This window comes from Ammospiza nelsoni, chromosome 3, assembly GCF_027579445.1.
Source record: "Ammospiza nelsoni isolate bAmmNel1 chromosome 3, bAmmNel1.pri, whole genome shotgun sequence".
NCBI lineage: Eukaryota > Metazoa > Chordata > Aves > Passeriformes > Passerellidae > Ammospiza > Ammospiza nelsoni.
In genome coordinates this window covers 64,130,717-64,146,027 of record NC_080635.1, presented here as the reverse complement: position 1 = coordinate 64,146,027, position 15,311 = coordinate 64,130,717, and the positions used below count along the sequence as shown (strand labels likewise).

Sequence of the window (15,311 nt, the reverse complement as noted above, 5' to 3'; positions counted from 1 at the left end):
CCGACGCGAGGCGCGCCGCTATTGGCCCCGTCCCCCTCCCGTGCCCGCGCTGTTGTGACACGTGAGGGCAGCGCACGTGGGGACGTTATGTAAGGCGCAGGGGGAAGGGGCGGGGCCGGCACGCGCGCGAGCTGCGGGGCCGCCGCGCATGCGGGGTGAGGGCGAGGGGCGGGGCCAGGCCGGTCTGGTTGTGCTCCCTCCCGGACAGAGGCCGCGGAGGCTCCCGAGCGACAATGAAGCAGCAACAGCAGCAGCAGACGCTGGCACCGCCGCCCCCGCAGCCTCCCCAGCAGCCGTCGCCTCCCTTCGCCAGCCCGGGGGTCCCGGCCTTCCTCAGCAAGCTGTGGGCTCTGCTGGGCGAGACCCCCAGCAACCAGCTCATCACCTGGAGCCAGGTCGGCCCTCTTTCCCCCCTCACCTCCTACCCGCCCGCGTGTGGCCGAGCCCCCGCCATCACCCTGCGCTTCGCTCCGGCAGGCATCGGGGCCTGCTGGGGCCTCGGCGTGCCCGTGGGGAGGATGGAAAATCAGGGCACGGCCACATGGCTTGGTTGGGCTCGGGCCGGGCTGAGCTGAGCTGCTCGGCAGAGGCCGGCTCGCCTCAGCCCTCAGCCTCTCCCTTGTGTTTTAACTATGGAGTGGGAGCTGCGGTGCCCGCCCTGGGGGCGCGTCCCCCGCACCGCTGCGGAGGGCGGGGGTGTCTGTCTGGCGGCTCTGACTGAGCAGGCTCGGGCGCCCGTGGGGGTGCGAAGGGGCCCGTGAGCGGGAGGATTTTGCCGTGCGGTTAAGGAGCCAGCGTGTGGGGAGCGTGGGGCTGCGGGGTGGTGGGTGCGCCGGGAACGGGGCTCGCCCTCTGTGAGCCGGGGCTGCGGGAGAGCTCCGGGGGATGGAAGAGCGGCGTGCTCAGGCCCGGTGCTGTTTCCTGTGTGCTGCCCCCGGGCCGGATCCCGCTGGGACACGGGGGGGCGGCCACGTGGGGCATGGCCGGGGGCTTCCCGGGCTCCGTGTCCACCTGCTGGGGTGGCGGGAAGGGCCATGGGGGAGCTCGAATTGGGCACCAGTTTTCTCACAGGGCAGTGAAGGGCTGGCACGTTGCTACAGTGAGCATCATGACAGTTCTAAGCACGTATTTTAATAATAACTGCTTCATTTTTTCCCCTATATGCTGTTTTCAATAAAGTCGTGTTCTCAAATCGTATCCATATCTTTTTGGTATTGAGTTAAACTCAATTGAGAACTTCTGATTTTAAATGCTCTAGAAATAATGAAATGTCTTAAATATTTTACTGGAAATGATTTACCAATACCTTCAACCAAAACTTCCCAAGGAGGGAGGCAGGAGGCCTCAAGAGATTATGGCAGCTTTTCTTGGGTTTTTTTTGTTTGTTTTGTTTTAGGATGGGATTTTTTTGTGATTTTCGGGGTTTTTTTTTTCTTTTTTTTTTTTTTTTGGAAGAGAGATACTAAAGGCTTTATGAAGATTTATATTGTCTACATTAAAAAATGCTGGTTTTGCTGCCTTATGCTTTTGATGGCGTATTTCCAAATCTATTTTTATGTTTATTTAAAGTAAATGTACCAATACCTGTGTAGGTATCTTTGTGTTATTTTTTAAATTAAAAACAGTAAAAATAATTGAGATTCTGCAAAGCTGTTTCTAGAGGGGAAGGTTCACCCATCACAGTTGATATTATTAACAACCAGAGGTATAGGGATTGCTTGTGATGGGTGAGGAGTACCAAATGAAGCACTTGGGAGACTGCTGTGTGCTGGAGTCATTGGCACTAGGAGCTGACACTCGTATTTAGGTGTGTAGTGAAGCTTACAGGCTTAATGTCTGTGCAGCTTTGCTGTAAGTGACTGTCAGGGCAACAAGAGCTTGTGGATGTGTTTCCCACATTTTTCATGTGCTAGGCCTGGACAATGTCAAGGTGCTGATAAAGTGAGGCATTGCATGGAAGTTGTCTGTTGGTGTCACAGGTCACTGTAGTGTCACTTGCTTCAGCACCTTCAGTTTGTGCATTTAACGCACAGCATTGGCTAAAATAGTCTGTTCTTGCATTTCTTTTGCTTCTCCTTTTTCTTCCACTGATTGGTTCTCAGCAGGAGGTAGGTAGGCATTATGGGCAGTTTTAATCTCCCCACGTTCCTCTGAGTGTTGAGGCCCAAGTCATCCAGTGGAGAGCCATTTGTAACATCCTGTTTCTGATGCACCCTGCTGATTGCTGGAACGAGCTGTTGTGCTTTAACCCCCACTGGTAACTAAGTAGAGCTCAGCCGCTTGCTCACTTCCCCACCCCCTGGTAGAGAAAGTAAAACTCATGGGTTGAGATGACCATTTAACACTGAAATGAAGTGAAGTGTGTGATAACAGTAATAAAACAGAAAGAAAACACAAGAGAAACAAATGCCCAGTACAATTGGTGACCACCTGCAGGCCAGTACCCAGCCCATCCGGAAAGAGCAGTTGGCCCTCCTGCTGGGTAACTCCCCAGTTTATATATTGGGCATGATGTTCCCTGGTGTGGAGTATCCCTTTGCCCAGCTTGGGTCAGCTGTCCTGGCCATGCACCCTCCCAGCTTTATGTGTGCCTGCTTGCTGGCAGTGCTTGGGAGGCCGAAAAGACCTTGACTTAGGGTAAGCACTGCTCAGCAACAACTAAAACTTAACTTACTATCAACATTATTCCCTCACTGAATCCAAAACTCAGCACTCTACTAGCTACTACAAAAAAAATTCTGCCCTAGCTGAAACAAGGACACCTGCCTTTGGACAAGGACCTACATATGGTCTTACAGCTGGTTCTTTAAGCTTCTTGGGATCACAGAGCTGCTGGCATTTGAGGATAAGAGAAGTGACTCACTAAAGGAAAAAGGCCTCTTAAGAAGATGCAGGAAAAGTGTTGACATTGTTGAAGATAAGACTTTTTATTAACTACAGAGTGAGAGTATTGTGGATGTGTAGACAAAACCTAAACCATTTTGAAGTAGGTAATTTGCATTCTGCCAATTACTTGCCCTGTAGTTTAAATGGAGTGCAGTCATTGAAGAACAAAGATCTGATCCTTCTATTTTAGTTAAAGCCTGTGGATTAAATTAAAGATCAGTCTTCCCTCACAACTGGCGTTCCAGGAGGGGAATCTTGCTTTAGGTGACTACCTTTTTGGTAACTTCAAAACCCAGTGGACACTCTCACCTCTTTGACAGCTTCATCTGCTCTACAGATCCTATCAAACCAATCATGGTTTTATACTGAAAAGCAGATGGGACTGTCAGCTGGTTGTTGGTGTTTTTTCCTTGCTCAGGTTCTTTGTTAAAATTCCTTACCAGGGCTTCAAGACTACATTCGAAATTGATAGTATTGTCCTGTAGTGAAACTGATCATTGCTGGTAAACAATTATTTCATATCTTCAAGCAGTGTGTAACAGTAGAGATGTTTGCCTTTAGATACAGGTAATGATGTAATTGATAGTACTCAGTTGCTTTGCAACTGCAAGGTTTGTACCCTTTTTGTTTTGGAAAATTGTAGGCAAGCAGATCAGTAATGTACTGCGTGCACAAAGGAAGCATTCCAATCTGGTGATTAATTCTAAAAGCCCAGTGTGTTTTCTGCTATGGTTTTTAAGTAGCTTAATGTGTCTCTCTCATTTTAGAATGGAAAGAGTTTCTTGGTGTTGGATGAACAGAGATTTGCAAAAGAGATTCTTCCCAAGTACTTCAAGCATAACAACATGGCAAGCTTTGTCAGACAGTTAAACATGTGTAAGTTCCTGGATTTTTGCATTCTAGCACAGTTTTAAGTCCTGTACATAAAAGTTGTCATTTCCTCTGAGCAGGTGCTTTGTGTTCTTGCAACTAGGATACTGTCTTATTCTCAAAGATAGTGGGGACAGCATATTTTGAATTTCTTAATGTGGGTTTTGAGATTTTTCTTTTTTTTTTTTTAAGATGGCTTCCGTAAAGTCGTCCATGTTGATTCTGGAATTGTCAAACTGGAGCGAGACGGTCCAGTAGAGTTTCGGCATGCATATTTTAGGCAGGGCCGGGAGGACTTGCTGGAACACATTAAAAGGAAGGTTAGTGAAAATCCAGTGTGTGGAAAACCTGTACTGTTCAGTATTGATAAATAGCTAAGTTCATGTCAAATTTTAATGCAGGATTGTGAGTGCAAATAAGTTCAGACTTTATGGAAACAAACTTCCCTGCTTTCATTTAGATCTTGAGCTTGTAAAGATATTTTGGGGGATTTGACAAGGCTTTTTTTATCTACTTTGCTGTCATTGTAGTAAAGTTTCACAGGTGGCAAAAAAGTGTAAGTTTTATGTAATATGACAATTTGCAAATGAGTATTAGAAGTGCAGAGCATACTTTGACTTTACCATCAGCAATGTAAGAAACTGCTCGTTTATGTAGCTTGTTTCAGAACAAAGCTTCTGTAAGCATTAGACTGTACACCCAAGAGAATGGGGCAAATGTATAAACACATTTGTTATGCTTCTGAAATGTGCTCTGCTGTTACTGAGTCAAGTGCATATGGATAGCAAATAGAAATATGGCAAATGAAACCTGATGTCATGGTTAATTCCAGCCAAGAGCACAACCCCACACAGCTACTTGCTCACTACCCTCATGTCAGGATGTGGAAGTGAATTGGGAGAGTAAAAGTGAGAAGACTCGTGGGTTGAGATGAAGGCAGTTTAATAAATAAAGCAAAAGCTACACACACACAAGCAAAGCCAAACTGGGAATTCATTTACCACTCCCCATGGGCAGGCAGGTGTTCAGCCATCCCCAGGAAAGCGGGGCCCCATCACATGTAATGGTGACTTGGGAAGACAAATGCTATCATTCTGAACATCCCTTCCACTTCCTTCTTCTTTCCCTCAGTTTTATGTGCTAAGCATGAGACCATATGGTAGGGGATGCTCCTCTGGTGAGGTGGGGTTAACTCCCAGCTGTGTGTGTGCCCTCTCAATTTTTTGTGCAGCCCCAGCCAACTGGCTGGTGGAGTGAGGTGAGAAGCAGAAAAGCCCTTGACTCCATGTGTAAGCATTGCTCAGCAGTAACAGAAACATCTCTGTATTGCCAGCACTGCAGCACAACTGCACAAGTCTAAAACAGAGCCTTGTGTTTGCTGCTATGAAGAAAATCACCCCATGCCAGCCAAAACCAGCACAGGGTGATGTACTGGTTATCACCAGGTTTTGTGATGCAGTTATGATAAAATAGAACACTTGGGAAAATGCCTGAAGAGTCAGTAGTGTACACAAATATTTGTAACAACTAAAGCTAATGTGGTAACAGCTGTTTCTGGTTTGGGGGTTTTCTTTGATGCTTGGTTTATTATTAAATTAAGTCTATATTTTGCTAACATTAGTAAGAAAATATACTTCATCACCAAAAGAGAATAATAGTTAAGCATGAGTTAAGGGAAGTGTTGTTTCTGGATTCTAATCTTTTAAAGGTTTCTTCTTCGAGACCTGAGGAAAACAAGATCCGTCAGGAAGATCTCTCTAAAATAATATGCAGTGCTCAAAAGGTGCAAATTAAGCAAACAACTATTGAATCTCAGTTGTCTCTTTTGAAGAGGTAAGTTGCTTCATCAGTATCTCATCCTTAATGCTGAGTAATTGTTGATACTAGATATTGGACAAAGACATGTTTCTAGGTGTCTCTTGGTTTCTGGTTGCCTCATTTCAGTTATTGCTTTAGGAACATAAACTTCCATAAAAATTGCTTTAAAATTGAGTTTTTTGATATTATTAAAAGTTACAGGCAGTAACTAGGCAATTAAATAACACCTTTAATAATATTTCCATATAGATGTTGAGTCTGAATATTTAAATCAGCTCTTAGTATAAAGTATGCTGAGTATTTTTGTCTTCAAGTTTAAAATAGCTAATGTATTGTTTTGAGGCAGAGTTTGGTTTGTGCAGCTTGCATATAATAATTTTGTAGGACAGTTAATGTCTATGCTCATTGTTTTTATTTTCCTGTTTTGTCCTTACGCCCCACTGTTAAAAATTGTGGAAGTGTTAATACCCATGAAAAAGTGTTTAGAAAATCTAATTTGGAAATTCATTAGTTACCTTATTGACAAAGAAACGGAATTGAAAATCCAAATGTAAATAGAGTTTTTGTAGAATTTCATTACTGCCTGCTTAGAAATTATGATTTATTCTCAACAGTGAGATAAGTGTCACAAATTACTTAATTCTTTAGAATATGTACATACAGACTAGATACATAAGCATAAGGTCATGCACTGTAAGTCACATCATCTCAGTAGAAACTATTAGAGTTTCTATTTCATCTTCTAGAAGATGGTTTCATGACAGTGTACCTCTGTGGCAGAGGTCAGTGATTAGTTCAGGTTTTAAGAAGTAAATTCTCTCATTTCTAGACTTCAGTTCTACTGACTTGAGTGGTAGAATATTTAGAGGCAAACTTCTTTTGCTTAGGGCATACTCTTTGTTAGAATTTGGACAGTCTAGAGTCAAAATCATATTTGCCCTTTTGAAATCCTGGATGAATTTGGGTTGAAAGGAACCTCAGAATGCCATCAGGTCCAAACTGCTGCCCAGAGCAGGGTTGGCTTTCACTGAAATGACAGCCAGCTGCTAATTAAGTGACAGTTTGTAGAGATGAGAACCTAGGGGTTAGTCTTTGACATCCATATTGTCATCTCATCAGTTTAAAGTGAATGAAGTAGAAACTGGAGCTAAATCAGAACACCTGGTCCTACAAAACATGTTGAGAAAGCTAGTGAAAAAGCTGAGAAAGTTCAGAGTCCCTCACTTCTGCTGTTAATTTTGTGATGGAACTGTACTCTTAAATTGTGTGTTAGACATAGGAGCACTTTGAGGAGCGAGCAGTACCCTTCATCACACTGCACATGAGCTGCTTTTTCTGAAAGTGTAGTTTAAGGTTTCCTAAAACCCCATACACCAGTGCAGTTTGCTTCTTTGTGTTGAAAATTAAACTACAAAAGAGAGGAGGGTGGTATGTTGTCTACCCATATTCACTGAAGCTTTTGGTACTCATTATCTACCTCTTAACATGGCATACACTGTGGAAGCAAAAAGGCTTATGGTCACAGTAGGGCAGTTTTTACACTGTCTCAGTAATTGGAGTCCTGTGAGTACTGGAAGAACCAAGGTTTCTAAAACAGTGTTTTGTGAAAACTGCTACCTCTGACATGCTCCTGTTATTTTTGGTCACCTAACTGGTCACCTAACATGCCTGTTTACTGGAGCTAATGGAGGTAACTGTTAAATGCTGATGGTTAATTTTTAAGTGCTGAATGTATGGGTAATGATTATTGCCAAATTTGGGAATTTTGTTTTTTTTTTTTCCTTTAAAGCAGATGGAAATTCTCTGCAGGCTATTTGTTGTTTTTGAGTCTTTGTTTCACAGTTACTTTCCAAGGCTGCTTGGTGACTGTGTGACACTCCCACTCCAACCCCCAATCTAGAAACACATTTCAAAGTGTTTAAATGAAGCCAACTGATCTTTAACAAAAATTAAATACTAGTTTTAGTGTGACTTTCAAATCATCATTTTTAAACAGAGAGAATGAATCCCTTTGGAGGGAAGTGTCAGAACTGAGAGCAAAACACTTGCAACAGCAGCAAGTTATTCGAAAGGTAAGGCTTCATTCAAGTGTTGTGTGTGCTTGAGTGAGTGCTTCTGAAACAGGAATGCTTTGCCATGTTATCTTGCTTTGCCCTCACTCAGCTTTTTATAATGTCAGATCTCTCTTTAATAGAAAAAACAGCAGGGTGGTATATGATGAACAAACCCTAGTAATACAAACATTCAGGGTATTTTATTGCATAAGTAGAAAATAAGGCCAAAGTATTGTGAACATTTTTAAAGAAAGAGGCTCAAGAACATCCTACATCTGTTACTACATTAACCTTAATATGGTCCATCCATTTCTTTATTACTTTGGGAATCAGATGTCTAATTCTCTGTCAGCTGCTTGGGAGTAACTTGCTCACTGCAAGAATTTCAAGATTCTGTATTGTAAGTTCACTGTTGCCCCACTTAACTGACCTACTGACTGTATATTCTGTTTACCAGGGGAATAAATAATTGAGTGGAACCTATTGATAATATGTTAACTTAGATTATTTAACAGTTAGATTTATGATCGACCAAAACTGATATAAATGCGTAGAGTTTATAATCTATTTTTTTAACATATCAGGGCATCACTGCAAGCAGTCTTGTAGCAAATACTTGCTGATTTTTTTCCCAGTTTCTTCAAGCCAGATACATACTTTAAAGCCTTAGATTTAAAGCATAAGAGAAGGAAGGCTAACATTTCAGAAGGAATCACAGGTGATGAATACTGTTAATTGTACATGTAATTTTTTTTCTGAATCTGTCAAAAGTGTCTTTCACCAGAACCAGTATTTACAGATTCAGGTTATGTATATGGTCCACATCCCTATATGCCTTTTGTCATTGCTAATTAGAATTCTTGTAATCTTTTGAGTTGCTGCATGTCTTTCTGTGTCTTGTATGATGTTGTATAAAAGCTGGCTTTTATCACCTGCTATGTGAAGTCTTTAACAATTGAGTAACTATTTAGGTATTATCAGCACTGGTTTATACCTTGATTTTTAGGTTTTCTGAACAGCTTTGTATAAAAGTTATTATGCAAAGAAAGTGTTCTGCTGTTTATGTATAGGTTTTATTACTGGTGTCTTTTGCTATAAGATGCCTTGGTGCTTATGAGAAACAACTACAAAATAAAGCAACCAACAGTAGTGTTCTCTCCCTTACAGATTGTACAATTCATTGTTACCTTGGTGCAGAACAACCAACTAGTGAGCCTAAAACGTAAGAGGTAAATATGATCTTGGACACTTCCTGTCCACTTGATAAACTGACACACCTTGTTGACTCATGACCAAAGAGGTGGGTTTGAGATGGCTGCCTCACTTTGCTCTTTCTGATGTAGGCCTCTACTTCTGAACACTAATGGACCTACAAAGTCGAACGTATTTCAGAAAATTGTGAAAGAACCAACTGACAGTAGCCACCATGTAAGTTTTCTATTATGGGTACTCTCTGTTTGGATAGAGTGCAGGTGGGCACATGGATCAAATTCATTGTCATATGGAGACTATAACTCAGCTGTGTACTGAGAGTTGTCAGCTTGTACAGGTGATAGGCTGTGTTGCTTCCTTTCACAAGCTGGAGGGGTTGATAATCACCCTTCACTTTCCAACATAAGCATATATAAACCAGTTATCTGTGTATTAAATACATGATGGTGCTGAAAGCAGTTTGCTTTTAAGAGTGGTGCTATTAGAAATAGCACATAAAATGTTTCAGTGTTACCTTGGGAATGTGGCATCCCTGGCCCCATACAGGGACAAGGGCCCAGGGTGCTGCTCAGTCATGTCATGTTCCTGTTACATTTGAATGAGTCACACCGCTGAAAGTTGTTTTCAGCTGTCCAAGTAGTAATAGGTGAGGAAATTGTTAAAACAAGCTCTCTAGTGTGGCACTAGAATTAGCTTTATAACAAAGTATTGTTTAAACAGCAGTCACTGTTTTAATATTTTTAGTTCTAATGTCTGACAGTGCTAGTATAATTTTATTTCTACGCCTGTAGTATTTACCAATTCTTTTTCCTATAGCTGTTATTCTCCAGCATGTTTATTTACTTGTATAGCTTTTTCTATTAAACATAGATCTATACAAACAGCTTGTAATCTCCAAGGTGTAGAAAAGCTCTTAGACTTCATTAGATGTGAAGCATTTTAAGATACAATGGTAACTGTCAAAATGCTGAAGCTCATTGTCCCTCTACCCTGACTCTTTTAAAAATAATTCTCAGGTACCTCTCAACAGAAATGAGGGCTTAAAAAAAAGGGAACAGATTTCAGATGACATTGTTATTTATGATGTCACTGAGGATGTGGGTGCGGAAGAACATCCCATGGCTGATGAAGAAAATCTTCCTGTTACACCAGAAACAAGTGAAGATACCACTTCAGATTCTTCCAAGTAAGAAGTCTCAAGATGTTTGTGTTGATAAATGACTTTCAGTGTTGTATAACATGCACTAATTCAGATGTCTTAGATAATTTTTTTGGTGAAGTGGTTAGAATTATTCAGCACATACAGAAACTTAATCTGTGAATTCACACTAGCTTTTGACTTACTGACCTCTGGATTTGTTCCAAAATAGTTAATTTGCTGTTGGAGTTTTAATATTGGGAGGATAGATAGAAACTGGTGAAAGCAATCTGTATTATTGCATAATAGTTAAATATACTAAAGCTAGAGTAAGAGAAGTCTTCTTTACTTTTTGATTGTGAGTACAGATAGGAATGACTTCCCTTGTTTTTCCAGGTTTTTGTGGAGAAAAATTTACATGTGGCGTATGTCAGATTTTAGTGTGGTCCTTGCATTAAGCCAATTAATTTCAGGGTTCTGGGTTTTTTGCAGTCCAGTTGTTTTTTGTAATTGAGTTCCTTCCAGTCTGTACTCCAGTGCTACAGAAGTTCTTCATCTTTCAGCTACAAGCAAGTTGAAACTCAGTCCAAGGATTTAGATGCAACTCTCTTCTTGAGTAGCATTGGACTGATAGGGCCTGTATTATGCCTCAAGGAAAAAAAAATATTATTTGTAGCTTATACTTGAATTGGCACTATTGTTCTTGCTCAGCTGATGCCTGGGAATGCATTCTCTGATAGAAGAGCTAAATAAAAAAAAGGCTGTGATAGAGAGGCAGCGTAACTAACAGCTTCTTAAGGGTTAAGAACCAGAATAGGCATGAAAGCAAATCATTTGAGGCTCGCTCTTGGTTTTCAGGTTTTGTTCCTGGTATGCATAATAAGGTTAACTACAAACCTGTTGACTGGGATGCTTTGTTGTGGGTGCTCCAGAGTTGATGCTGTTCAACAGGAAATAGGCAAAATATATACTGTCTGTCTGTCTTGGTGACCTTGTATGATGTGGTACATACTTCACGTTTATATGCAAGCTTACAGTGGTACTAATGACAAAAGTGTCAATGTTCCTATAGCTCTTTAGCAGTTGGTTACTGTAGTCTGGCACAAGAGTGTCTGCTAACTGAGCTGCATTAATTGTATAGATCATTACAGAACTGTATCAATGAAAGATAGATATTTCGAGTATCTTGTTGTATTTAGTATTAAAAAGCAGTAGAAAAGGTTCTTTCCTGATAGTAGCTTGACTGAAGTGAAAGGTAACTAAACCTGTGGAATAATACCCATTTAAGTGTGTATGAAATGCTGTAATTAATTTATCTCACATTACAGCTGTAGCTGTAGCTACCATTCTCCCGATATTGTAATTGTGGAAGATGATAATGAAGATGAATATGCCCCTGTAATTCAAGGGGATAAAAACACTGAATCAGTTGCTGTCCCAGGTAATGCTCCAGCCAGCCATGTCAGTGACAGCACGAGCCCGCTCATGTCAAGTGCTGTACAGCTGAATAACCAGTCAACTTCAACTGCTGAAGACCCAGTCTCTGTGATGGATTCCATACTCAATGAAAATGGAGTAATTTCACAGAATATAAATCTTCTTGGAAAGTAAGTAATCTGGTCTTTTGTTTTTTCTAGTATTAGAACTGATTATTTGACTGAAGTAAAAAGAACTGAAAAGCAGTTTCTGCTGAGAACTTTAAACTTACAGGCTACTGATATTCCATCCAATTTCTGAAGATTCTTCTATTTTAAGTATTTTAAGATGCGACCTCTGATTTTAATTGTTAAGTGAGTGAGTTGAGTTGTTTAATCTGGCAGTGTAATGTTGTGGAGATTGCTGAAATCGTCAGGATTTATTTTTGTCATTCCTGCAGGTGGATTAGACCCATAAGGGCTGTGCAAGAATTGCATCTCTGCTAATGTCATGTAATAGTGTTATGTTGACATGATTCCTGTGATACCTATTCCAGAGCACCTGTCTGCTGACTTGGGTTCTCTCCTAAAGAGGCTAAAAGTCTTCATTTTTCCAGAGGTCATTTCTTGTGAAAGACTTAGTTCATTCTAGTTCTGGTAAAGATTTTTAGATGCATGTAGTACATCTGTGTAAAGCTTACTTAAGGATTTCTCTTACTTTATTAAGGGATACAGCAATAAAATACTGTTTGCCTTCTAGAGTTGAACTTCTGGATTATCTGGACAGTATCGACTGCAGTTTAGAGGACTTCCAGGCTATGTTGTCAGGACGACAGTTCAGCATAGATCCAGATCTCCTGGTTGATGTAATTTTGACTTAAAATTAAGTATTTTCATAATAGGCTATAGGAAACATTTGTGTGTATTGTTGCTGTTTAATATGATTTAAATCACAAATGATCTTTTTTTCCTTCCCTTTACAAAGCAAAGTTATAAATTTTTATGAGTTTCTGGAGCACTGGTATAAGTCTTAATGCTACACCACTGCTCAAGTGAATGCTTAAGTTTCTTACTGAACAGTGGCTTGCTTAATGAAATAATGCTGATATTTGTTGTCATGTGAACTTAGATGTCAAGTCAATTAGTACTCTTGCTTGGAAATAACCCAGCACATTATCTTTGGTCTTCTCAATGAACTGGGGTTAAAAGAACCTTCCTCCCTGTTGCAAGACCACGTTGCTGGCTGGTAGCAGGGTGTTGTCTGCCATGACTCACATGTGCCTTCTGAAGTGCTGCTCCCTGTCCATTTGTTCCTTAAGCCTAACCTGAGCCCCAGTGCATGAGGTTACTGGGTCCTGGTGACATGTGGCTGCTGAACCTGCTGGAGTGCTGTTGGCCCCCTCTCACTTCACTGAGATCCCTCTTAAAAGCACCTCTGCTCTCCACTTACTGATGGCTCCTTCCAGCTTGGTGTCACTTGCAATTTCATCCATCTTGCAGACAGAATCATCCATGCAGCAGTGTCAGTAGAAATTGGTGTTTTAGGACTGCAGTAAACCATGTTAGATGCCATACAGTTGTTTCTTTTGTGATCAGGGTTCATGGAATTCCACATAGTCTCCAGTCCTCATAGAGGGTGGAATAAGTACAGGGGTTTTTCTCACACATACAGAAGCAATGGTCTTGTATTCTTAATAGCAACACTGAGATACCTAAAACTTGGATGTCTTTTGTCTTATTCAGCTTTTTACAAGTTCTGTGCAGATGAATCCCACAGATCATGATCATATCACTAATACCAAAGTAAGTCTTAAATCCATTGCTCAACATATGCACTAGTGAGAGATGCAAAATTCACTCATCTTTTGCTGTTTTCTTTACTGGAATCATGGCACTTTGTGCTCTGGCTTTTAAGACTTGCATGAGAATAGGAAGACTGCAGCTGAGTTCATCCTGTTGGGCTTTAAACAACAAAGTAAAAAGCACCCTAATTAATTAGCAGTGCCCTTTAAAACTTGCATTACCTCTACATTATACCACTCCCTTGACTTTTATATCCCCGAGATGTTTTTATTTGCAAACATGGTATGCACTTCTATCAGAATGGTTTCATCTGTATTGTCTGGTGGGAAGAGAAACCAGTAGTAAGCAGTGAAGTAAAGATGTAGCGCTTTGAATTTGTCCAGTTCATTTAAAGCATTAGTTTTGGTTCTTGCTTTGTAGTCTGTGTTTCCATTTCATGTTTTCTCAGCCAAGGTATGTTAGTGTGGATAATACTGATTATGCCACTGCATCTTATCACAAATAAAAAAATATTTGTCATAGTCATTCAGCTGTTCTCCAGTAGCATTGGAACAAGTTTTAAAAGTATATTTTAAAAGTTTGCTTTTGTTCCCAGGTGGAGACAAAGGGAAAAGAAGCTAACAAGAATAATGCTGGTCCAGCAGCTTCACAGGAAACACAAGGTACTAAGCCCAGATCAGGTTAGTTGTAGTCATCTATTGAAATGTTTCCACAGTTGAACATTACTCTAAAAGCCATCTCAGTTATTTGCTCCTTATCTGATTTTATGTTATGCTGATAAATAACCAAAACACAATACTTAGTATATTTGCTTTTTAGATTTTTGTCTGCAGTAGATGCAGAGAAACTGATGTTTTGCAGGTGAATCTGCACTAATAATGTTACATATGAACATAACAATTCTTTAAAAACACAAACACCTATCTATTTTAGTAATTATTCTTTAGATAAATAGTGTGGGTTGGATTTTGTTTTTTCCTTCTGCATGTAGAAAGGCACATGAATTGATATTCTGGGCATTTTTTTTTCCCCACAGATAAGCAGCTGATACACTACACTGCTTTTCCACTCCTTGCATTCCTCGATGGGAACCCAGGCTCTGCTGTTGAGAGTGGGGGCTTCACAGCTGAAACTCTTTCCACTGCTGAAAAGTCCCTGGAAGGGGATGAGCTCCTGGAGAGCAGCCTGGATCCCCAGCCCACCCAGAGCAAACTGGTGCGTCTGGAGCCGCTGACGGAGGCAGAGGCGAGCGAGGCCACGCTGTTCTACCTGTGTGAACTTGCCCCAGCACCCATGGACACAGACATGTCCTTCTTGGATAACTGATGTGAGGGAGGCTCTGTATATAGTCATGAAGATGAACTATTTATTTAGAATATTGTTTGGTATGAGAGTTTTTTGTACATCACTGTTTTATGTAACCAGATATGTGGAATCTGAAGTACCTTTCCTATCTTATACAAGCAGTTGTTTAGCTATGGAGTTAGCCAAGCCACCAGGCACAGCTGGCACTGCTGAGCCCGGCTCCTGCTGCACTGCTGTGAACACTTGGTGTTGCCCACATTGCTTGTTCTGCAAGTAACCAACACTTGTCAATAGTGAGCTTTGGTTTATGGTTTCTTATACTTCTTGTCTTACATATGATGACATAAACTAGTAGTGTATGGTTAGGGAACACTGACTTTCTGTATTTTGGGGTTTTTATTTTTTACATTTTGTTTAACACACATGAGGCTTTTTTGGGGTGGGGGGACCAGGACCTGATGTAGGCTTTTTTTTTCCCTGCTTCAACTGGGAACAAAGTGCCTGTACCTTGCTAAATCTTGGTTCTGCCTTACTTTCACTTCAGTGGAAGTGCTCACACATAGCACAAACTGGGGAAAAGTTGTTGACAGCTGCCAGGCCCCATGACTGCATGAGTACTTTTAACTTGGACCATCTATGCTGACAAAATAAATGTTACTTAAGTGTGATACTTGTCAAAAGTTTGTCTCTTATTCTATGTGCCAGGTGGTTATGGATTTAACAGCATCTTGTTTTCCTGTCATAGTAGCTGTGCAAGGTCTGCTGTGCACAGTTCCTGGAAAGTAGTTTCATTATGTCCAGTCTGACAGG

The 15,311-nt window shown here is 41.0% G+C and overlaps 1 protein-coding gene across 8 annotated transcripts; it reads left to right on the top strand.

Annotated features, from left to right (window-relative positions):
- Positions 1 to 171: 171 nt before the first annotated feature.
- On the top strand, positions 172 to 15,169 carry HSF2 (heat shock transcription factor 2). 8 transcript variants are annotated; one of them, XM_059469124.1, is made up of 13 exons: positions 172 to 395; positions 3,654 to 3,762; positions 3,949 to 4,076; positions 5,465 to 5,589; positions 7,571 to 7,646; positions 8,796 to 8,857; positions 8,972 to 9,056; positions 9,857 to 10,026; positions 11,307 to 11,585; positions 12,154 to 12,259; positions 13,137 to 13,196; positions 13,792 to 13,858; positions 14,233 to 15,169. In XM_059469124.1, the coding sequence occupies exons 1-13, from the start codon at positions 234 to 236 to the stop codon at positions 14,520 to 14,522; spliced, it is 1,719 nt and encodes a 572-aa protein (XP_059325107.1). In that variant the 5' UTR covers positions 172 to 233; the 3' UTR covers positions 14,523 to 15,169. The 8 variants fall into 8 exon arrangements, 6 of the variants coding, with proteins under 6 accessions (XP_059325107.1, XP_059325106.1, XP_059325109.1 ...); XM_059469123.1 differs by having other exon boundaries at positions 13,792 to 13,876; XR_009418125.1 differs by lacking the exon at positions 12,154 to 12,259 and having other exon boundaries at positions 14,233 to 14,405.
- Positions 15,170 to 15,311: the final 142 nt, after the last annotated feature.